At 41.9% G+C, this 23,763-nt stretch overlaps 1 protein-coding gene across 7 annotated transcripts in view; it reads left to right on the forward strand.

The window, feature by feature from the left end:
* The first annotated feature begins 3,106 nt into the window (after positions 1 to 3,106).
* The window catches only part of ZSWIM8 (zinc finger SWIM-type containing 8), a 58,689-nt gene continuing 38,032 nt past the window's right edge, over positions 3,107 to 23,763 (forward strand). For 5 of the 7 annotated variants that reach the window (XR_008330406.1, XR_008330405.1, XM_053388017.1 and 2 more), the window contains exons 1-5: positions 3,107 to 4,431; positions 17,340 to 17,493; positions 18,072 to 18,166; positions 19,154 to 19,326; positions 20,847 to 20,954. Coding sequence is in view for 5 of the 7 variants with exons in the window: in XM_053388017.1 (XP_053243992.1) it covers positions 4,254 to 4,431; positions 17,340 to 17,493; positions 18,072 to 18,166; positions 19,154 to 19,326; positions 20,847 to 20,954 (708 nt within the window). In the remaining 2 variants the exon portion in view is untranslated. The remainder of the gene's footprint in view (positions 4,432 to 17,339; positions 17,494 to 18,071; positions 18,167 to 19,153; positions 19,327 to 20,846; positions 20,955 to 23,763) is intronic. The other 2 variants (XM_053388020.1, XM_053388021.1) reach the window with 1 other exon arrangement.

Raw genomic sequence — 23,763 nt, forward strand, 5'->3', positions numbered from 1 at the left:
CCTGGGGCAAGGGGGAAGGAGTTCCCTTATATTGTTAATGGCCCTCTCTTGTTTCCTTGATAGCATAGCTCTGCCAGGTTAGTTTGCATAAACCAGCCCAGGAATCCTCTGTCTGGCAAGCTCTGCAGTTTGTGTTTTAATCCATATCCCAATTAATAAAAATCCTTGTATTTATTCATTTTTAGGACGGTATCCTCCCCAGATCTATATCAGTATCTACATAATTGTCAAACCACTGATGATCTAACTTGTACAACTCTACACTGGACTTGCTGCCACAAACCTGACAAAACTATTGATGCTTCCAGTGACTTCTGGACCATCCAATAACCTTATTTTGGAAAGCCCCAAAATGCAGTGGCCATTTTGGTAAAGGATACAGATTGATGGAGGTTCTGTCATAAGAGTACACCCTTACCTAAAGGGATAGGTAAAGGTAAAGGTAAAGGGACCCCTGACCATTAGGTCCAGTCATGACCGACTCTGGGGTTGCGGTGCTCATCTCGCTTCATTGGCCGAGGGAGCCAGCATTTGTCCGCAGACAGCTTCCAGGCCATGTGGCCAGCATGACTAAGCCCTTCTGGCAAACCAGAGCAGCACACGGAAACACCATTTACCGTATTTTTTGCTCTATAAGACTCACTTTTTCCCTCCTAAAAAGTAAGGGGAAATGTGTGTGCGTCTTATGGAGTGAATGCAGGCTGCGCAGCTATCACAGAAGCCAGAACAGCTGAACGCCATTTACCTTCCCGCCAGAACGGTACCTATTTATCTACTTGCACTTTGACATGCTTTCGAACTGCTAGGTTGGCAGGAGCAGGGACCGAACAACGGGAGCTCACCCCGTCGCGGGGATTTGAACCGCCAACCTTCTGATTGGCAAGTCCTAGGCCCTTGTGGTTTAACCCACAGCACTATCCGCGTCCCTTTCCTAGTCCCTAAAGGGATAGGGACTACTTAACTTACCTTGCAAATCTTCCCATGCCACCTAATGAGCAAGTAAACAGATTGCAGGGCTTTGTCTGGTACTTTAATACCTTCTTCTTTGCCTGATACACTACACTTTCAAGCAGTCAGTGTGGACCCCAGTGTTCAGAGTGTTTTTGCTTTCTCCTGGAGGGAAAACACAGGATCCACCTGTTTGTTTTGCTTTGCTGCCTGTTAGCCACATGGAACAGTAGTCAGGCAGAAAGTGTAAAAATAATTCAAAACTAAAAATAAAATTCCCTTCCAAAAATATTCACCTAAAAATGAAAGAAGCCTTGGGTTAGTATTAGCTGCTATCTTTTGTTGTGGAAGAGGAGCCCAGACTGCTGCTTTATCCCAGCTGTGCTCAAGGGTGGCCCAAGACATTTTTGCGCCTGAGGCAAAATCAAAATGACGCACACACATTTTTGCGCCTGAGACATCCTGCTGCCACCCCCCACAATGTAGCTGGGGAGTTTGAAGCTCTGCAAAGCCTTGCTGCTGGGCGTGGTGGGTTGCAAACTCCACAAGTGCACCCAATGGAACCTGGTCAGAGGGGGGCATTCTGGAGAGCTTTGGCGCTGGATGCCTGCAGGGGTGGGTGGAGACCAGTGGCAAAGTGGTCTCTGCCACTGGTAGAAGTGGTGGGGCAGGTGGGACGCTGCCTCTTGTGTTTCTGCTGTCTGAATGTTATGTACTGAGTTGAATAGGATCCAAAATGCAGCAGTCTGATTGGTCCTAGAACAAATTCAGAATGCAGCAGTCTGATTGGTCCTAGAACAATGCAGCAGTATGACTGGTCCACAGGAGCCACCCAATCCAGCTCCAGATGGAAGTGAATCCATGACCTGATTGGCCTACAGGAGAATCCCTGAATTAGCCAATCACGTGCAGCCCATTGTATAAATAATGTATATAAAGCAGATACTGTGGGGGAACTTCCATTCCTCCTCACCACTATGAGCTGAATAAAGAGCATGAAATCCACTCTTGATTCCAAGTATATTTCACTGAGGCAGCTGCTTCTTCCTGCCTCATCTGTGGACTGGCTCAGGCTACACTGAAGTCCTGGATTTCTCCAGTGTTTTCTATAGGCTGCTCCTCACTTCCACCACCTGGCAGGGTCTGGCAGTACAATCCATGCATGCCTGGTCAGAAGCAAATCCCACAGAGTTCAATGAGAGCTGAAGCACATTCAAAGCACATTCTTGGGCAAAAGATTCCTGCATTGTGGGGGGTGGGGGTTTGGATTAGATGACCCCTGTGGTCCCATCCAACTCTACAATTCTATGATCCTCACACACCGAGCTGCAATTCCCACAGCTGGCATAGAATTGTAGAATCCAAAGTTGGAAGGCACCCTGGGGTCATCTAGTCCAACCCTCTGGCCCTTCCTTACATATCTTTAGGCACCAGGCAAAATCATCTCTCTTCAACGAGGCTTTGGGATGATTAACATTCTATGGACTTGTGTGTTTGCGTGAGGGGAGTTACTGGTTTGTTTTTGTTTTATTACATATTCTGTGTTTTCGTTTTGTTATTTTATGTTGCAGACAGCCCTGTGATCTTTGGATGAAGGGCACTAGACAAATATAATAATAAAAATAGTTGTTATTATTATTATTATTATTATTAATATGCTGCCTATCTGACTGGGTTGCCCCAGACACTCTGAGTAGCTTCTAGCAAATGATAAATAATAATGATAATAAGAACAACAACAACCACCCCCTGCAATGCAGCAATACAGATCATCCATGACCCTACGCAAAACCACAGCGCTCCGAACGCGCGCCCAACGCGTGTTCCGCAGCCGTGACCCCAGGTAACCCTGCGCGGATACCTAAAGGAGCCCGGAAGATTCCGTTTTTACGAGGCGACACTCGCGGGCGTCTCTACTATTCGCATCTCTATGGCAGGTTCGTGGTATCTTCTTTTCCTCCTCCCTATCTCTGCAGGCGGTCGCGCAGGAAGCCGGAAGCGGCGCGACCGGAAGCGAAGTTCAGCTGGGCGATAAGGAGGCGGGAGGGAGGGAGGGAGGGAGGAGGAGGAGCCTAAAGGGCCGCTTCGCTGTGGTGGCTGTGAGGGAGGGCGGCGCGCGCGCTCGCCCGTGGCCGTGCGGGGAGGCTTCTCGGGCGCGCGCGTGCGAGCAAGGGGGGCCATTTTAGCGCTCGCCCAGCGGACGGCTGAGAGGGAGGCGTCGGCGCGCCAGGCCCAGGCCCGGGTTAACCTACCTACCCCTTACTTCGCTTCGCGGAGCCGCCCCTTCTTCCTCCCTTCGCTCCGTCGTCGCCTTCGCCCCGCTCCAGGAGGGGCCCGCCGCCGCCATGGCGCCCCCGTGAAAGGGATTCCATTCGCTGGGCCCGGACGACGGACGAGACAACCCCCCCCCAACCCGTCCGAGGGCCGCTTCAGCTGGTTCCCTCGCCGCCGCCTGAGGCAGCTCCGTCCGCTTCCCCCTCAAGCCCGCGGTGGGGGGCGCCGCAGCCTCCCTGTTTGCCGGGCCTCCCCGCCCCCCCGCCCCACATATCTCCTGTCTCTCAACCCCACAGTTGCCTCTCTCCTTACTCGACCCTTTTCTGTCACACTCTCTGGCGGAGCAACAGCCTTCCTGCCCCCACTTCTCTCCCCTCCCCACCGCTCCAGCTGAGAGGCGTCCTGCGAGGGGCCTCGTCTCGTTTGCGGGGGTTTTTTTGGGGGGGTGTCAAAATTTCGGGGTGCGGTAGGGGGTAGGCATAGTTTTGCACATGTGCACTCGCCTGACATCCCAAGTTCCCTCGCCAAACGCTGGTGGCTTATAGACGGGCCTCGGTGAGCCCCCTGTTTGCATGCAGTTTCCTCTGGGTGGGGTTTTTATTTTGTATATCCCTCCCCTTTTTTCTGCTTTTTTTGGGGGGGTTGAAAACCTCGCTTATTTCGGCCTCTCCCGCGTTTTTGCTAAATACAGGTGTCCACATGCCAGCCAAGCCAAGGAGCGGCTTGCGGGTGCACTTTCCCCGTTCTTTCTTTTGAAGAAGCGGAGTTGTGAAGACGTTGCAGCTGTGGGTTTTTTTTGGGTTTTGTTTTTTTTAAAGTTGAGTGTATACGGGCAAAAATTTAGTTACTTCGGTCGCTGTAGTTGCTTGGGTTTTTTGCTGGTGTTGCTCCTTCCCCCACCCACCTAGCCTCCGGAGACAAATGAGCAAATTGAACTTGAAGTACTAATACAGGTTGTCCTGGAGTCCTGTCGCTGCACCTCTCTGAGAGAGAAGGCCTGCTTTTTCCCTTTCCCTGTTTTTTTGGATGTGATGGAACTCATGTTTGCAGAGTGGGAGGACGGGGAAAGGTTTTCATTTGAAGATTCTGACCGCTTTGAAGAAGACTCCCTTTGTTCCTTCATCTCTGAGGCGGAGAGCTTATGCCAGAATTGGAGAGGATGGCGGAAGCAATCTGCCGGACCCAATTCCCCCACTGTCAAAATGAAAGGTGAGTGGCTGGGTATAGAAAGGGGTTGGTAAAAACACTGAGGATCGATGAGGTGCCTGTAGGCAGGCAACCAGTCAAGGTATGTTGGCAATTAGAAACAGGTGTGTGTTGAAATAGAAAAACAAAAATGTTGTAACTTGGATCAGCTGCAGACTCAGACTTGCATTAAGTCAGGGGCATGATCCAGTGTTGCTTATTATTCATGACCTTTAGCTGTACTCACATGCACACTAATTAGAGCTGGTTAAAATTTTTCTTTTCTACCCAAAATCTGCCATTGATAAGGACTGTCAGTGCTGCCTGCATCTTCTATGGTGTGGACTAGTTTTATTCCACAGTCTAATTAGGATATTGTTGCCTGAATGAAATGCATTGCAATGATTACTAAGAGTGTATAGGCATGTTACAGTGCAGCAAGACTGACCTAGTTATATACTTAATCTTTTGCTAAGGAGATTATACCTTGCTCTGTGATAGTTGTTCTTCCTCAGTCAAAGGTTAAGTTGGTGGTTCCCAACCTGTTTGAATGTTAGTTTTTGCATACTGGGCCTCACAGTTCACCATTGATGGTACTTTTACTCAGAGTAAGGACAAAATGCAAGGAATGCAAATCAGGGATATAATAAACTGTTCTTGAAATCGAGCTATAATTTGCAATATTGTCATGCAATGTAATAATGATTCTATGATTCTCTGAAGGTAAAGTCTGTCCAAAGGGGAAGCCAACTGTGTGTTCCTGGATGGTACATTTGAACAACACTTTACATTCAGAGAAGTGCTCTTTTTGCTATCGTGTCAACTCATGGTAAAATACTTTTCTGAACCAAATAGTTGCAAATAGCTTGTTGCTGTCATCCAGCTTTGGTCTTTTGGTCTCTCAGATTTAACTATTGTAACTCAGTTTTTTAAAAAGCAGATATCTGAGGCTGCTACACAAATTATACCCTACCAAATACACATACTATGCATTTTGTGGCAGACAGTCACAATCCAGCTCCTGTCATACAACATATTTTGACATACAGGCACTTCATATGCATATATGAAATGTGTTGTGTTGCCATTTAAACCAGTGAGGAGAAATTGATGGTGTGTAAAGAAATATTTACAAGCCCAGTCCGTATTATAAAGTTGATCTTTATTCTTGGTTGCGTGTGGTGAAGGATCTGCTCAGAACTGAGCTTGATTTTACAAGTAGTATGCTCCCTGAAGAGTGTGCCAGGTTAAATTTTCTCAGGTATTTTAATTTGTGTAATTCCTAGGCTTGGTGTATGTTTTTAGCTGCTTCCTCATATTAGAGTTAATGTTACCAGTTTTATTGTAAATTATAAGGTCTTATTAATCATTAAAATTATTCATTATTTATACTTGTTCACCACCTTGGAATCTGTTGGATGAAGGGTAATATGTAATGTGTTAAATAAAAATAAAATAAAAATATTTCAGATAAACAAAATAAACAGAAATATCTGTAAGTAGTTTAACACAAAATACTGTGAAATATTTATGAAAAATATAGGTAAAATCAATGGAACTAAAAAATGTATTCATAATAAAATTACACGTCTGGCTAGACTTGCTGAAACAAAGAAGTTTTTAGTAGGTCATATCAAATTGTGTCCCTTCCCCCAGCACTTGTTAGCATCTATAGCTAGCACTGTTACCCAGTTGTGAAAACATTCTTTGTAACTTGGGGAAGTTCAGGAATATGGTTAGGATTGCCAGATGAAAATGTTAAAATAGTATGTTTTCTTTGCACAGGGGTTGCCAGTATGAAACTACTCAAGGCTTACTTGATAGTTGAGATTATTTTGATGGAGAGCTTTGTTGCAGGTTGTGGACAATACTATACAGCAAAACTTTGTACTATATCTAGTAGTTATAGAATGTAGAGCGTATAGTGCATTAATAGATTAACTCTGCTCATTGCTCAGGATGAGATAAGTGATTAACCTGTTGTCACTCAGAGTTTATGATCACAGACCAGAAGGTAACTTGTACTGCTTTCAGAAAATGTTTCAGAGTTTGTCCCTTCTTTGGAAATAATGGTACTTTGCCAGGTACCATGGCCTTTCTTTCCACTTAAAGTGACAACCTCCATGGATTTGGTGGAAAATTGAATTGTTCGAGGTAAAATTGTTAAATTTCCACCTCCTAGCTAGAAAGAAAGCATTGAAAGCCATGGGGACTGGAGAAGTGAGGAGCAGGAAATTGTTAATGAAATGCATTCACTAAGAAACTTTAAAAAACAAAGGAGTACATTGGGTGTAAATGGGACTATTCATTTCTGTCTTCATAACAGCTCCTTGGGATGGGTTAGACTGGGTTAGCTTTAGTATCTGACCCAAGGTCACCAGTGAGTTACGTGGCTGCATGGTGGTTTGAACCCAGTTCTCCTTGGTACAAGTCTAATACACTAGTGTACACTTGTGGTTTTTTAAACTATAAAAGTATAATGGCAGTAGCTTGGATACATGTTCTAAAACACATGCTTGGTACAGCTACATCAGTGGTGGAGAACCTCAGACCCAGGGGTCAAATGTGGCCCTCCAGTCCTCTCCATCTGGGCCTCGGGACTCTCCCAGGCCGTGTTACTTCTGCCCAAGTCTCACTGCTCGCTGGGCCTGACCATATCCTCCTCAAGTACTTTTGCCTTGTTGGCATGGGTCCTTGAACTGTAATAATCCTTGCGTGTTGCTTGATGGAGGGTGAAAACAGACTTATGTTTGTGTAGAAACCTGTATTTTGCATGCCTGTGTGTAGCCTATTGCACCAATCTCAGAATCTGTTAGTTTGTCCTCTTTTAACTCTGGTCCCACACATATTTTGCCTCAGACCTTGCCCACCACCACCATATGGCCTCCAGAAGGTTGCTTACAGGGGAGTATGACCCTTGAGCTTAAAAAAACTCTCCAACCCCTCAGCTTCATTTTGCAAGGAGCTCTTGAATGGCTGTACTTTTTTGCCCAGTCTGCTAATAATCAGGAGATTTGCACGTTTGGTTCACTAGTGTGAAGTGATCCCTTAGAAATGAGATAGGCTTATTAGGGTTCTTTTTTTCAGTTATGCCAGTGGAGAAACACAAGGTCCTCCCAGAATCCTGTAATTCACCATTGACTCTGAAGTCTTGGAGAGGTAGTTATTGGTACATGCTTTAGCCCTTATAGTATTCAGAAATGACTTCTGTAGCTTTTTCGGTGAAGCTTAATTCATCTTAATGAATTCTGTCACTTGTCCATAATTACATTTAACTTCCTTTGATTTTTATAGTGCATTTTATAGTGTTACAAACAAGGATGAGGAATGAAGTGAGATGGAAATGAGCTATAATACTTGAATGGACACTAGTTGCCACCTGCTAGAAATGTTTGTGCCTTATGGTGCAGAGTAGCAAAATGTAGAAGTTTCAACAAACAGTAGGTCAGTAGGATGACTTGAAGTTGATTAAAGAAATATTCTTATCCAGTATCAGGTCTTATTGCCCAAATACTTCAGTGTAAAAAGTATTACTTCATAAACTGCATAGAATTAATTTTGTTATTTTGAAGAAGGTAGTTCATGCTAACGGTGATACTAGATTGTGAAAAAGCGCAATGTGGCAACACATAATATGGTAACAGAATCTACTTTCAGGATCAAAGAATTGGGTATCCGATGGATTACATGAAAAAGCTGTTCTGAATGTACTGAAACTGTTCGGTGCTGAATTCATTACAGAGGCAAGTCTGCCTGTTTACTTTAAATGGAAAAACTGAATTCACAATGTCAGTTTTCTTCTTTGTCTTTATTGCATCAGTATGGAATACTGTTGTCAGTGATCTAGGACACAATTTCCTTTGCAAAGAAAGATTGGCCACAGCACTGAAGATTTAGTCCACAGAACAATGAAAAAGGAAGTTATGCTTCCTGGTTATTCTGGGCTTAACTGTGTGTTTGGCTTTTTGGCTAAATGGAGAGTTTCTATATAAAGATTTTTCTAATTTAATTACATTATAGGAAACATGTAACTTTGTTTTAGTCTGCCTTGTCTATTTACTAACACTTGAGCAAGTACTTTACTCACACATCCCCTTCATACTTCCTGCATAACATAAGTGTTACAACTTGAAATAAAGATTTCATGAAAATGTACCGTATATAATTTGGGGGATTTGGAGGTAATGTTCATCTAATTCAATCCCCAGCCCATTCATACTTGTTTGCTCTTTGATACTATTCAGTATTGTAAGCTGGGCAGGTAATGAGACTTGAGTTGAAATCTCAGCCAGACAAATTTTGTCTGGCTAGCCCTTAGCAAAGCCCAGATCAAAGTTTTGATTCATTCTGCAGAATGAGAATAACAGTGTCTAAATTCACAGGGCTTTTAAGGGACTGGGGCATACCCACCACTACGTTTCTGCTCATGAAAATGAGCTTCCTCTCTTTGTTTTCTTCAGCTACCCCACATCTTTAAAATCAGCTTCAAAGGGGTGGTGGATCTTCCAAAGCAAATTTTGGGGATGTATGGTTGGGAGGAGAAGAAACAGAATTCCTGTTGTGTGATTGGACCACTAGTGCAGTTTGAATACAACCCAGTAGTTTTGATGTGTTACCTGTACCAGGTGCTGTTTCAGGCAGCATCAGTTTAAGATTATTCAGACCAGGCTGTGTGGATGGTTAGCAGGTATGTGATCTTAAACGTCTCATCCTAAATCCTACATGTGTTTGCTTTTGTTCCATTACAGAACCAACAAAAGTGTTAATAATCTTAATACTGCCAAGGTTTGGAATTTAGAAAGGTAGGAACCTTGGTATTTATGTAAACAGTTCAACTTTCTCCTAGGAAGTAACAGTGTAAATGTTTTAAAATAAATTTAGGTAGAATGAATCAATGAAGACTACAACGTTGAGAAGTTTAGCATATAGAGTGGCACTCACTGCACAACTAGCAGAGCTGAAAGACATTTGACAGAGGAATGATTGTGCTTTGTATCAATGGAATCTGCAGGCATGAATTCTTACTCCCTCTCTCATTTCTTGAAGGGCAATGTTACAGCTTTCTGCTTATATGACAGCCTTGTTCTTATATTAAGAAATACTTGTAAAATATCTCCAAAACATGTACTGTACTTTGCTATTGAATCTGGTTAATTAGCTGATAAACCACTTGTAAAATACTAGAGTGAGTTAACTGACTCTTTCTGGTGGGTGAAATTGGGACTTGCTGTGAATTTGGGGCAGGCAGATCTTTGCTTAGAGTTTTGCTTGAAGAAAGAACTGAAGTGGTCTTAAAAATAAGCACAGCAAAGATAAGCTCTGGACTTTAAATATGTCAAATGAAAATGCAAACAATTTCTCCTTGTCTCTTGTTTGGAAAAATTGAATTTCCGGGAACCTGTTGCAACTGCAAGCATGATACGTGATCTTAAAATAAGACTATCAGTTATAAGGCTGGTGACCTTATCAAGCCCTTCAGGGTTTGCAATGTGCAGATTTTCACAAATGTGACTTTCAGATTGTTATTGACACTTGTGAATTTATCCTGATTACAGCCTGTTTCAGGAGATCATGACACCCTTTTCCTTCCTCTTGAGTTGTGCATTGCAGAGAATTCCAAAGAGAGAGTGGTATTTTGCTTTGTGCCAAGTGGGACAGATGAAGTCCTCTGGCCTGTGCAGAGGGCTTTGGGGAAGGGTCATCTTATCAGAATATGCAAACACTTGGAAGCAGCAAGAATCCAAGCCTTTCTATAATCTTGCACAGCTGTCTACTTTTCTCCCCAAGTCCACAATTAGTGGGGTACTATGAAATCTAGCCAAAACGTGTGAACATATGCCAGTGCATCATATGGCACCCATAAGACATTCTACCTACACTGTTGAACCATCTGTCATTATTGTGGTAATGACCCAGCTGTGGCTAATACTGGTTGTTTCATGCGTATTTATATGAGCTGTGCAGGTATTGTGGTGTGTAGGGGGAACAGTGAAATGGAGCAGTGCAGACCACAAAGCTTGCATTTTGCTCATACTTACTGTCAGATGTGAAGAATATGGAATGGATGGTGGCAGCATGTGGCAGTGGAGAAAGTGATTTAGATGCCAGTGATTGGCTGTGGGTGGGATCAGGGGCTGCTTTGACGTATGAGCAGGCATAGGCAAACTCGGCCCTCCAGATGTTTTGAGACTACAGTTCCCATCATCCTTGATCACTGGTCCTGTTAGCTAGGGATGATGGGAGTTGTAATCCCAAAACATCTGAAGGGCCAAGTTTGCCTATGCCTGGCTTTGAGCATTTGAAAGTGGCATGTACTAGGGAGCAGTGGTCCCACTGGAAAATAAATTAAGGGTGAAAGGTTGACACTGAGATGGCAAGCTCTGTTCATACATTAGCCCTTCCCAAATACTGATTTCAAGTTACCTGGTAAACATTTTTAGAACTGTAGCCTTCAAATTCTAATTTAGAACTCCAATTTCACTTAATTGTAGTCTCCAGGTACTGATAAAAACAGAAGTCTTTTTTTTAAAAGTTCTGAATAGAGAACAGTAATGGAAGGCTATTTCTACCTGTTTTTAAGAAGTATTATGCGGATGGAAAAGTGTGCTTTTAACAGCTGCATGACAAAATTGTAAAAGGAGGATCTTTCCTGGAACACAGGTGCAGTGATGAAAAGCTCCACCTGTTGAAACTGTAACCTTGCAGTTATTAAAAGTACAGAGTCTTTATGACCTTTAACAGAGAGAAAATATGACAATCACAGTTACCAGGTTGTATTATAAATGGCATGATAAGATGGTTCAACGAAACAGATGACGACGACAACAAAACAAAGAGTCAGTTGACACACCTTGGGTTCAGTGCTGCAAGTTAGGTTATAAAGCAGGGGTGAGAGGGGCTGGTCATCTGAAGTGGTCATGACATCAGATGATTGTCAAGTTGGTGCCTCCACCCACGGTCAAAATTGGCCCACAGCTTGGAGGGAGATAAAAATTAAGAACTGGCCCATCTGCCCAAAAAGATTATCCACCCATGCTACAAGTGAACCTTTCACAGAGGAGGTGGTAGTGTTGTGGCAAAAATGAAAACATGGAGAACAATGAGGATTAAACATGCTTTGAAATGGGTAGAAATCCACCCATACACAACATCATGTTTATTTGTATGAGACCTGGAATAACTATCTAGACAGCTTTGTTAGGAGTGGCATACAAATGTTTTTAATGTTAAATGCAAATATATTTGCATGCTAACTAACATGCTAGTGAAGGAGTTTATATTTTAGTCCTTCTGGGTTCAAATATGTGAAGACCCTGAATTGTCTTAGAGGTTGTAACCTCTTCACCTAGAAGGCAGCCTGCAACGACAATAACTAGCACAAACGGTTAAATGAATCTTTAACTGCAGCTGCAGCTGGGGAGGTTGTTCCTGAAATCTCAGGTTGGGATACTATTTTGGTAGCAGGTGAGGCTGTTTTCTGTTATCTGAAACTCATCCATGCTGATTTCTCTCTCCTCAGGCAGAATACACCAAGTAATTTATAAAGGCAGGCTTTGGCCTCTTTGCTGGCACACCACTTTAGTATCTTCTGCCTAAATCTTGGAAAAACTATTGTAAATGGCTGAACAGAGGTCGAGTGGACCAAGTAGTTATAGGCAGAGAGAATACAGCATGTGCTCATAAACCATTTAATGCATTCTGCCAGAAGTCCAGCCAACGGACAAGAGAAGAGGTTAGGAATTGTACTTCACCAGCTTTCAGGGCAGTTTTCTGGATGGAAAGGACTTCCCACCCTGTGATATGGCCTAGGAGCTTATTTGGTGGAGAGGTGAGAGTTTTTTGACAGGTAGGTAACTTGAGATTGAAAATGGTAGGTGCAAGATACAGAAACTGTATCTTCTTGTGTTCTCCCCAAGCAAAAATTGCAATTAATTTTTTTTGGGTACAGTCCCAGCACATCTGTTGGATGCCTCCATCCCCCATCCCATTTTATTAGACAAGCTACCCAAACATGCAGTTTTTATTATGTGCCTGTAGATAGATAATTTTTATTATGGTTATCATTTTAAAGTGTATTTTTATTATTGTGATAGTTTATACCATTTTATGTAAACCACTTTGTTTTTTATATTAAGTGGTGTAAAAATTTGCTAAATAAATAAAAGGAAATGGATCTATTTTATGTCCATGAGATTGTAGCAATGTCCTTCCAATCTGTGATACTGCTGCTGTATCCCAGCCCATGTTACATCATTGCACCATTTTGAAAGATGCACTGAAACCGTGAATGAGCATAGTTTCTCATGCTAAACTTACTATGTGTACTTCTCTGAAATGCCTTATTATGACTTACTAACTAGAATCCAGGGATAGAATGATTTCAATGGCATATTTGCTCACCTGTTGAAAAACGACTGTTCCTGGGTATAGAAATGTGCTTGGCAATTTGTATTCTTGCTGAAGAGTGAAGTTAAATAAATGCCACGTTAAATAAAAAGTTCTAGAAGCAGCAAAGCAGTTCCTATAAAAGTTTGAAAGTTTGATTTTATTATATCAATCTCTAATGATGGTTCCACTAATATGAGCATTATTTTTAAAGTATAGTGAGTATTGCATGCCATGATGTTGGTTTTTCAGAAAACCTTGAGTTGGAAACCTTCCCTGAAAAATGTTCAGTGCCTTAAATAGAGCATAGTTAGCATGTGCATTTTGTATTTAGTAAACAAAACTAAACAGTTTCAGTCTGAGATGTTATTACAATATATGTATTTGATTTATTTTACCTCCTATTTGCAAATCATTGTAATATATATGTATTCTCTCACGCTTTATTGGGATAGGAAACTAAGAACATTAATTTCAACTTTGAAACTTTGGCAATCCACAATGGTGTCATCCATTCATTGATACTAATTAATGTTATCTAATTAGATAGCTTCCAGTTAGAACCTTCCTTGTGACTCGGCAAAATGTTTTTTCAGTAGTTATCATATTGTGCGAAAGTTATTAATTCAGCTGAGACTCCGATTGCACCTGTAGCAGTTGGTAAGCAATCAGCCCTCTCCCCTTGAACAGGTGGCCAGACTTAAATAACAACTCTTAATCTATAATACAAGTTGCTAGAAACATCAGGAGGGGAGAGTGCTCTTGTGCTTAGGACCTCCTTGAATCTTGCCCATAGGCACATGGTTGGCCACTGTGAGAACAGGATGCTGGACTAGATTCAGCATTTTCCTGATCCAGGAGGCTCTTACATTCCTAACAAGCCTTTTGTACTGCAAGCAGAGTCATTAGGAAGGTGGAAGTCGCCTCCATTTTTTGATTGGCTAATGAGACTGGTGATACTAGAAATGGAGTTTCTAATACATGATTGGGCCAAATGACAACCCATCTTAGGAATGGAGGCCAGTTTTTACTGGCCTCAGACTCCTTTAAATACGTAAGGCTTTTCCTTCTGCTTTTGGATTCCTGATAAGATTTCCCTGGAAGACAGAGAATGCACATGCTGTCAAACCCAAGCCTGTTCAAGCAAGCAACAAATAACTAGCTAGGTTAGATTGACTTGATTTGGTTTTATTTGCAACTCTGGGTGTGTGGTTGTTGTCTTCTCTTTTCCTTCCTTTTTTCCTTTCCTGTTATACACTAATAAAATTTGATATATGTTAACATTTGCATTCATTGTTTAAAAAGGCAATTTTCTGGAATTTCTTATTAAAACCTTTCATGCAGGTACTAAGATAGTACAGCTAAGCTTTAGGTGTTGTTGTTTGTTCTGAAGAGATTTCACAATGTTTTGCGGGAATTTTAGCTTTCGGAAAGTAAACCCAAAGCTTCCCTCTTAGTTTTTTCCTAAAACTGGAATGAAGGGGGGGGTAAAGGTAAAGGTAAACACCTTTAGACAGACTAGGGTGTGTGGCAGGAGGTTCTTCATTCTCCCTGGCGGTAACCTATCCTAATTCTTTGGGGGAGAGGTGGGGGCCATTATACAAAAAATGTGTTTGCCAGTAAGGCAAGCTCCCCCTTCCCCAATCCATCACAATGCTATTCAGAGGACGGTATATGCTATCTAAATAATAATAATAGTAATAATTTTTATTTAATTTGTATCCCGCCCTCCCCGGCCAAAGCCGGGCTAAGAACGGCTAACAACAAGTAAAAATAGCAGAATGTACCTAAAATCGCACAGTCGATTAATTAAAATACATTCTAGAATCAATTCAGAATTGAATTAATGTCAACCATCGGGTTAGAGTTCTATGAAGATTACAGAAGGAGAGAGGGGGTCAGACTGTGCCTTGGCCAAAGGCCTGGCAGAACAGCTCCGTCTTGCAGGCCCTGCAGAAAGATATCAAGTCCCGGAAGGCCCTAGTCTCTTGTGACAGAGCGTTCCACCAGATCGGGGCCACGGCCCAAAAAGCCCTGGGTCTAAAGCTACAAAGTATGGCATAACATTCTACTTGTGTTGTGATTCCAGAGTACAATAAGTTCATGATGAAGATACATTTTGGAATATGAAGGTGAGCAAGCAGCTTGAAACTTCGTTTCTTAGCTACTGTCTGGTGTAACAACACATTTACAGGGTTCTGAATAGAATATAACATCACCTGTGTTCCACTAGACGTAGGATTAGCTAGGAAAATCCTGACTCAAGTTGGCATTTTGAAGAAAAACAAATAAATCACCCCATAATTCCTTGCCACAAAATCCAGAAGTGTCAACAGCAGAATTTTTAGTTTTCAAGATTTGACACTTAGGTTGTGTGCCAAAGAAAGGAAAGACGGCATTCATTGCATGATAATACATGAGTCTCAGACTAGAATTTAAGGTCTCAATGTGTGGTTTCATTGCAAGGTCTCTCCCCCTCTCTCTTGCTGTTACTCGTAATTCACAACTCAAAATTATTGCACTGATATACTTGCGCCAAAGTTATAATTGTTATATGAATTGTAAACAGCCCTGTGATCCTCAGATGAAGGGTGGTAAAGAAATGTAATAAATAAAATAAATGTTAATGGCTGTTTTATGCTTAAAAACTGGGTCATTGTGACCTACTTTTGTTTAAGTTTACATGGTGGGGTGTTGAATCCGATAACGTGAAATTCTTTAGCAGGCGCTGAAAATACGACAGTGAAGGTGCCTGTCTGATTTGCAGTGGAGGGAATTCCAAAGGGCAGGTCCTGTAACACTAAAAAGTCCCAGTTCTGACATTGTACAGAACGGATTGCCTGATAGGATGCAATCTGCAGGATGTCCTCTCCTGCAGAGTACAGCAATCAGTTGAGTATTTGGGATTGAGGTGATCTTGTAGGTCTTTTACTTGAACAGGAAATGAAGACATTTAAAAAAAAAACTTGCAAATGATACAATGCTTAATAACTTCTACCAGGTATTTTTTGGGTGGGTGGGGTTGATCTTTCTGAAGACTGCAGATAGGGAGGAAGGGGTGAATTCTCCCTCTCCAACTGCAGTCTCCAGGAAGATCATCGCCACTACTGAAAACAGGTTTTAATGTAAGGTATTTGGAATTTCTAATGTAAGGTATTTCTAACTACATTATTTCTAATGTAAGGTATTTGGAAGTCTGATTGCAGCAGTGGGGGCTGGTCATGACTGGGGAGGAAAGATTTAAAGTGAAAGCGTTCTTCCTCCATTGCAGTTATGTTTGAAAGAATTACATTATAGCCAGATGACTTTCCTCAAGCCTAATTGTGGTGCAGAGAGCTTGGAGGGGGAGGGGTCACAGCGAGGGAATGGTTGGCTGGTCCTGTCCCAGTTGTGACTTAATGCCTACCTCCCCCCCCCCCCCATGCCACTATTGGACTTGACAGAAGCCTTCTGTTGGCACCACTAGATTTTTTTTGTCAGGAGGGAGGAAGCCCCAGGATCCTCTTGGGGTGCCAGGGAAGGTCTTGATGCACATCTGTGGGGTCACTTTGGTGATCCCCCTTAGGCCATTTAGAGCTGATTAATGGAGAAGAGTATTTCAACTCTTAGTTGCTCCTTGGCATATCAAATGATTGTCTGTGATCTGGTGTGGCTTGCCACTTTCCTTTTGAGTTGGTATAATGTTTAGCTGAAGAAGTGCTAGAAATCCAGGGGTGGGTGGGAGGGAATAACATTTCTGAATGCTTATCTCCTCCCAGAGAGATAATTTCTTATAAGTACATGGGAAAGGCTCCCAGAAAGTTAGAAGTGCAGTGGCTCATACACAACACTTGCAAGAAAAGAGCTTAACCAACAACTCTGTATGCAGGAATTGGGTGGGGGGACTTGGCCTTGTGAATGTTAGCAGTTGCTGCATTGAAGGGTAGAGTTGAGTTAGCACACTGTCCTCTGGATCATGCTGCAAGCGAGCAGAGGCAGGAGTGGACTAGTGATAGAGAAAGCAAGTTAAACCCTTATCTCTTTCTCATACACACCCCTCTCCCAATCTCATTGTTCAGTGAAGTGCAGGTTTGAACTCTGGACCCTTATGGGAACATAGTAGTGTCCTAACCTTCAGCGTTTCTGCTTGTTGTGTCTTTGCCAGTTTATTTGGCTCTGTTTGTATCTTGTTTTGAATAGTTTTCAACAGCTTGTGTTCTTTGAGGGAGAATGCTATTTTTGCATTGACTCCTGACAGAAGATGGGTGCCTAGTTCTGGAATGGGTGAGTGAAGTGAGGCAATGTACTTCCCTAGTTGTGGTGCTGTAAGAAACTTTACTTTTTTAACTTTTCTGTGATTTTGTTTTTAAAGACAAAGGAGGTGGTGGCCTTCAGTGCCATCTAGTTGTCAGCCCTGCAGGCAGTATCTTGCCATACTGAAACTAGATATGCCAACTAAATATGTATATTTTAAACGGGAAATTTTTGCTTTGTGCCTAACAAAACTTGTGATGAGATCATTTTTGCATGTTTCAACTAGCCTCACCTGATATTCTTTGTTGTATTAGATGGGCTGGTGATCCCGCTGGTGGAGTTGTCAGCAAAACAGGTGGCATTTCACATTCCATTTGAAGTGGTTGAGAAAGTCTACCCACCTGTGCCCGAACAACTGCAGCTTCGTATTGCCTTTTGGAGCTTCCCAGAAAATGAAGAGGACATCAGGTAATGCCATTCAGAATTCTCTTCGTGTTTCTTTCCTGTTTAAAGTTAACTTTATCTTCGACGCACCATCAGTGAAATAGGGAATTTCATGTAGCCATATTGGCCCATTAGGGGAAAATCTATAAAGGTATGAGAGTAATATCTATTGATTAGAATCAGTTAAAAATGTTACAAAGAGGGAGTAAGCTTTTATGTTTTCACGATCACTTCATCAGGTTGTATGCTAATAAAAAAATGATATTGTGTTGCATCCACACTGTGGATGTTAGTGAAAGGACTTCTGGCTTCCCTCTCCTTTTCCCACATGTCCCCAAAATCTGTCCAGGGGGTTCCATCTGGGGCAGATTTGGGGAGGGCATGCGGTGCACACAGGGAGAGGAGAGGGAGGAGAACTTCCACTGAGCAAACAGAAATCTTTGCACTACTTTGTTGGATCCTGCCCATTAGATTGTTCCCAGCTGCATAATGGAAATGGTCCTGGGCCCTTCCCTACAATATGAAGACCAGTGATCCAGAATGCAGTGCTCTTTGTCTCATCTGAAGTACATTTTAACAACAGAATGATTTGCTTTTCCTAGGCTGTACTCCTGCTTGGCAAATGGCAGTGCAGATGAGTTCCAGAGAGGCGAGCAACTCTTCCGAATGAGGGCTGTTAAAGATCCACTGCAGATAGGTATTTACATCTACCTTATGTTGGTACTGAGAAGAACTGAAATCTTATCCCAGATACAAACCCTACCTTGAACGTTTGGGAGAGAAGGATTTCTGAGTTGGGATGACATGGTTAGGTCCTGCCTCAGCATGCACTGCCTCAGCCTTTTGGGCTCTCATCCAGAAGGCCTGATTGGGGGGACGGACCCAGATAAAGATTCCTTTATCCAGATCTGATCCACAAAGATATAAAAAAGTGGCTCAGCAGACCCAGTTTCAGTTTGATGGAGTCCTGGAAACACTGCAGGTTTCAGCTGGTGATTTTTGCTAGGACTACTAAATTAGTTCTAGAATTTATAGACTTTTTTGCTTGCTATGTAGTCATCCCAAAACCAGAGAGCAGTATGACTGGAACATATATGGTATGTGCTCACCAGCAACATCTGGTTGTGTTCCTTTAGTTATGGCATACTTTCCCCCACCTTCATGATTAACTTTATGCCACAGTTATAAGACATGAAATAAGAGGCTTGATGTCTGCTTCTTGGGAATTTTAGGTACGGGTTGGATAGCGTAATCGACTGCAAGACAAAAGGTTCACATGTTGACTCTGAGTTTATTAGGAAGCCTTAGCCTCAGTTAATGCAGTAGGTCTATTGAGAGAATGAATGTGTTTACAATGTTAAAGTGCAATATAATGGTTGTTAATAGAAAGGAAATGAATCTAAACTCTGTTTAATGGGGGGTTCTGTAGTCCAGCCACAAATCTTTGCTACTGAACATTCCTATGTTGAAAGCCTATTCTCATTAAATTGAAGTGACGATTGATCTTTGAAATAAGTTATGGTTGCCAAAATAAGACATTTCAGATTTTGATTGGAGCAAGAAGAAGGAAAGGTGTAGTTAAAATAATTGGTCTGTTAGTGCTGTATGTAATTTTTTTTATGCTGAATGCTATATCACCATGCTTCGCTGTCAGACAATAACTTTTGGCCTGTTCTCCCAACAGGTTTCCATCTGAGTGCCACAGTGGTACCTCCCCAGATGGTACCACCAAAAGGAGCATACAATGTGGCAGTGATGTTTGACAGATGCAGGATCACCTCATGCAGCTGCACTTGTGGAGCTGGGGCCAAATGGTGTGCCCATGTTGTAGCCCTCTGCCTTTTCCGGATACACAATGTAGGCCTTGAATTATGACTATTGTTCTATTAAATAGATAATGAAGTACAGGGAATATTTATTGATAGCCATAAAATTAAAGTGTTCAGTAACTGCAAGTTCCCCCCTTTCTCTTCAGTCCTTTATACTAACATCTGTGAAGCTGCATTGAGTGGAACATACTTGAAGTGAGGACATTAGCCCATATTCACTAATCTGTACTAAGTAGTGTTTAACATATATATTGTAAGAAACAACTGGCTGTACAAGCTGAAAGGATCAGTGCTACATGTTTGCCTAAATGGCCGGATGCTTCAAAATTGATTACCAGAATATGCAAATAGACTTTGATGTGTCCAATGGTCTACAATAGACAGTGGTGAGGAAGGTGGTTATGCTAGTTCACACAGCATTGGATGCAACCCTATGCATTAGTAGTGTTGAATTGCTGCAATGGACAATTGAGTCTATGTGTCAAAATTTTGTAAGCAAAAATCAAATGGATGTGCTTAAAAACACCACCACCACCACCAAATCAATTCTGCTTTTGTACAATGCCAGCAGTATGTTTTGCACTCTGCAAATATAAATGAATGAAATGTATTCCGATTCTTTCAGTGAAGCAATTCCCCTGCCCCATTGGAAAGAAAAATATTTAAGCACATTTATCAACATGTGGTCAAGATACTGTACATTGTACAAATTGAGGATCTAGTCCTGCAGTTCAGCATAATCTCTCCCCCTGATGAGTTGTTGACATGCTTATAATCAAATGCGGGATTTAAATGTTGATGGTTGAAAGGAAACAATGATTAGGTATGGTTTGCTTAGCCATAGTTTCTGAAGTAGACGATAGACAAACCATAATTTTACTTAGTTTAATCTGAGAGATAATATTGTATATGAACCCCCTACAAAAGCACTGCCAATGTCCGCCTCCAAGCATATTCTGTTGGTAGTCAACATAATGATGTGGAAGCTTGAGAATATCAGTGAGTTTTCTGTCTCCCTTGAAGGATTAGTTGCAAGAAGTCTGGAGTCCCCTGCATGTCAGAAATTGGTTAGTGCTCCTGCTGCTTATTGTAAACAGGGTGGGAGAATTGAGATGTTAAATTCAGAGGGAAATGTATGCGTGAAATAGGCTCTTTATGATGAATGTATTTTGATGCAGAACTAAATTTTCCTGAGTGGTTTAGAGAGCCTGTATGATAAAGGAATAGGCCATAAGTTGTAATGAAATGAATATAACCATGTAAGGTGGAGTAAACAAAGGTTACTGTTTGGTCATTGGAAGTTCTAATTGTTGCCTAGTTCCCTAATAAAGCAAATGTGTATATTTTGAACAGAATCTGCAATACGTATTTCTCTTATTCTAAGCGATATCCTTCTGAAATACCGTACTTTGTTCTGATAAACTTGCTAGATTGTTTCTGAAACGTCTTCTATTTGCAGCTTTATTTAACTTGGGCTGGGGAGGTGATGTTTAGCAGTAAGACTTTGTTAAAAGCAAGGCTCTCCGTGTTTTGCCTTTTCTACCTTAGGCATCTGCAGTGTGCTTGCGAGCACCTGTTTCAGAATCCCTGTCTCGACTGCAGAGAGATCAGCTGCAGAAATTTGCACAGTACCTCATCAGTGAACTTCCCCAGCAGGTATGATTTCCAAAGCACATTGTACTCAAATCATACACATGGATTCACTTTTTAGTCCTGCTTCCCAAATTGTGTGTTTAGTAGCCTTGAAAACAAGACCAAAAGCTTTTACTAGCCCATGTTTTTTAGATACTGTTGTACAGGTTGACCTGTGGTATTTGGCTTCATAGATAGCTGTTTTCACTACAATACTGCTTTTCCTTTCCTCAAGAAGTTGGTCTTCTTTTCCAAGAATGGGCATTGCCATGAGAGCAAACTACTTTATTAAATAAAAGTAGCGGCATGAATAAATTGAAATACCATTTATGTACTTGTATATTTAAAACATTTTAATGCTTCCCTTCATCTGAAACTATTCCTGGTGGTTTATCAACTTAAAACAGAAGCATATTAAAGCAGCAAGTAAATAGTACAGCCATAAGGCTATGCTTCATGCAATAGCATGCTTTTCCCTTTCCATCATCCATGTCATAATATCTGCTGGATTCTCTGCATGCATGCCAAAGCAGGCTGAGTCCAAGCCTTCTCTCTCATAAAAAGCTTGAAGAATTGCATGAATCTGTACCAAAATTGTTTTTAGAATATTTTGTTTTATCACAATTGTGTTTGCAGCCCTGGGCTCCTTTGGGAGGAAGGGCAGGATATAAATTAAATAGATAAAAATAATACATGAATTGGGCCCCCTTGTGATGGGGCACCCATTCATGGGGCCTGGCCCACATTGAATGTCATCTGCCTAGTGGAAGGGAGCAACTTGCATCATATTGTTTCCGTGTCACCCGTGGCTGACAGTATATGCGAAGCTAAGATGCAATCCATGTTAGGGCAGTAGGCTCTCATGATCAGCATTTGGGAACAAGGACCTTCTCAAAAGCAGCCTAGCTCAGTGGAGTGATAGACAGGTGTTTGTGCAGACATAGCCATTCCCCAGACATTTGTTTTTATGCACTGAGTAGTCTGCTGTGATGGCAAACTCTCATACTCCCTACCACTCCCTATCACTTTGATGCTTGTAAAGCACAGCTGTGGTAAAAAGAGCAGCTAGTCAAATTATATAATTTGGATTTCAACTGTGGGGTCCTTTTGTGGGTAGGGAAGAGCCTTATTGTAAATTCTGCCAGAAGGAATAGCATGAATAGCTATACGAAGATCAGGTGATTTTTAATGGGCAGGCTCATACGGGGGAGGTGAACCTTAAGAGATGAGGTCTAGAGTTAATACAGAAGTCAATAATAGCACTTCCAATTGAACCTGGAATTTAACTGGCAGCTAGTGGAGTTTTCAGAATACTGCTCTCATGATCCCTCTACCACATATCAGTCAGGAAGTGGACTGCTGCATTGTGCATTAGCTGAAGTTTCTGAATGCTCTTAAAAGGCAACCGTGTATAGAGTGTGTTGCAGTAGTTTTATGGTCTTGGTCCCAGGGCCCTTCCTAATGGGTTCTATTTTTCTGTGTGGTAGATGTTGAGCTATTACTCATTTCTGCAGAAAATCCTGCTGTCTTTTCTTGTGTTAGTTGTGTGCATCTAGCATTTCCCCCAATTTTTTTTAAAAACTGCTTCCTTTGGCTAGTGTGTTTATACCAGAATATGTGGTATTCAGATTTTGAGTAAATAGAAGCATGAAAGGCATGTGCTAACTAGGATTGGGTTCAAGTGTAGTGTGCAATTATCTTTCAAAAAGTTTTTTTTTAAAAAATGTATTTACCTTTTAGCAAGATTTTCAGGGTAGCTAACAACAGAAACCCAGACATAGCTACTGTCTGATAAAACAAGATGTTAAAAATAAGAATGAAAACTGTAGGGTGTGGTGGCAAAAAATAAATGGTCCAGCCAATGCATGGGAGAATAAAAAAATGTATTACATCTGACTCACAGTTAAAGAAGCTGGTACCTGCTATGTTCCTATGAAGAGTATGCTACAATTGAGGCACCTCCATTGAGAAGGCCCTACCTCCAGCTGCCATTTAGCTCACTTTTGAAAAGAGAAGTACCCAGAGCAGGGCTTCTGAAGTGAAATGTTTGGCTACTGCAAATGTGGCTGGCAGAAACACAATACTGTCAAGTTAAACCAACATTTCTGTTGCAATCCTATGCACTCTTTCATGAGGAGTAAGCTTCATTGAGCACTGGGCCTTATATTCTGAGTAAATATGCATAGGATTGTGCTGGATCATAGCGTATTTGGAATGCTGCTAGTGCTTTTTTTCTAGAAACAATGATGCAGGAAAGAAAAGGCGCACAAGCAGGAGGGACAGGGCGGCTCTGTGAAGGGGCAGAGCAGATGCTCAGAGAAGCTTCTTCCATGCACACCTGCTCTGCAAGCTGCCTTGTCCCTTCTGCTTACGTGTGCAGGAGAGGCAGGGCGGCTTACAGAGCTGAGGCACAGGAAGGCTTCTTCCCACGGGACAGCTGTTAGCCTGGGAGGCTGAAGAGCCTCATTAAAGGCCCACTGTGCACCTCTGGCTCATGAGAAGACCGTCTCCAGAGCCCATAGAGCAGTGATGGCAAACCTTTTAGAGACTGAGTGCCCAAACTGCAACCCAAAACCCACTTATTTATCACAAAGTGCCAACACAGCAATTTAACCTGAATACTGAGGTTTTAGTTTAGAAAAAACAACTCGTACATTAACATATTTTGTCTTAAGAGAAAAAAATAATAACAGAGCTTTCAATGATACAAACAACTTTTTATTGAAAGGTAAAAGTTTGCAATATCCTTGTTTGGGAAATCATGAAAAAGGAAATTACTCCCAGACAACATGGCCGTTTTGATAATTTCCCTTCAAGAAACAATTCTTTGGGA

This window comes from Podarcis raffonei, chromosome 5 (assembly GCF_027172205.1).
Source record: "Podarcis raffonei isolate rPodRaf1 chromosome 5, rPodRaf1.pri, whole genome shotgun sequence".
Classification (NCBI taxonomy): Eukaryota; Metazoa; Chordata; class Lepidosauria; order Squamata; family Lacertidae; genus Podarcis; species Podarcis raffonei.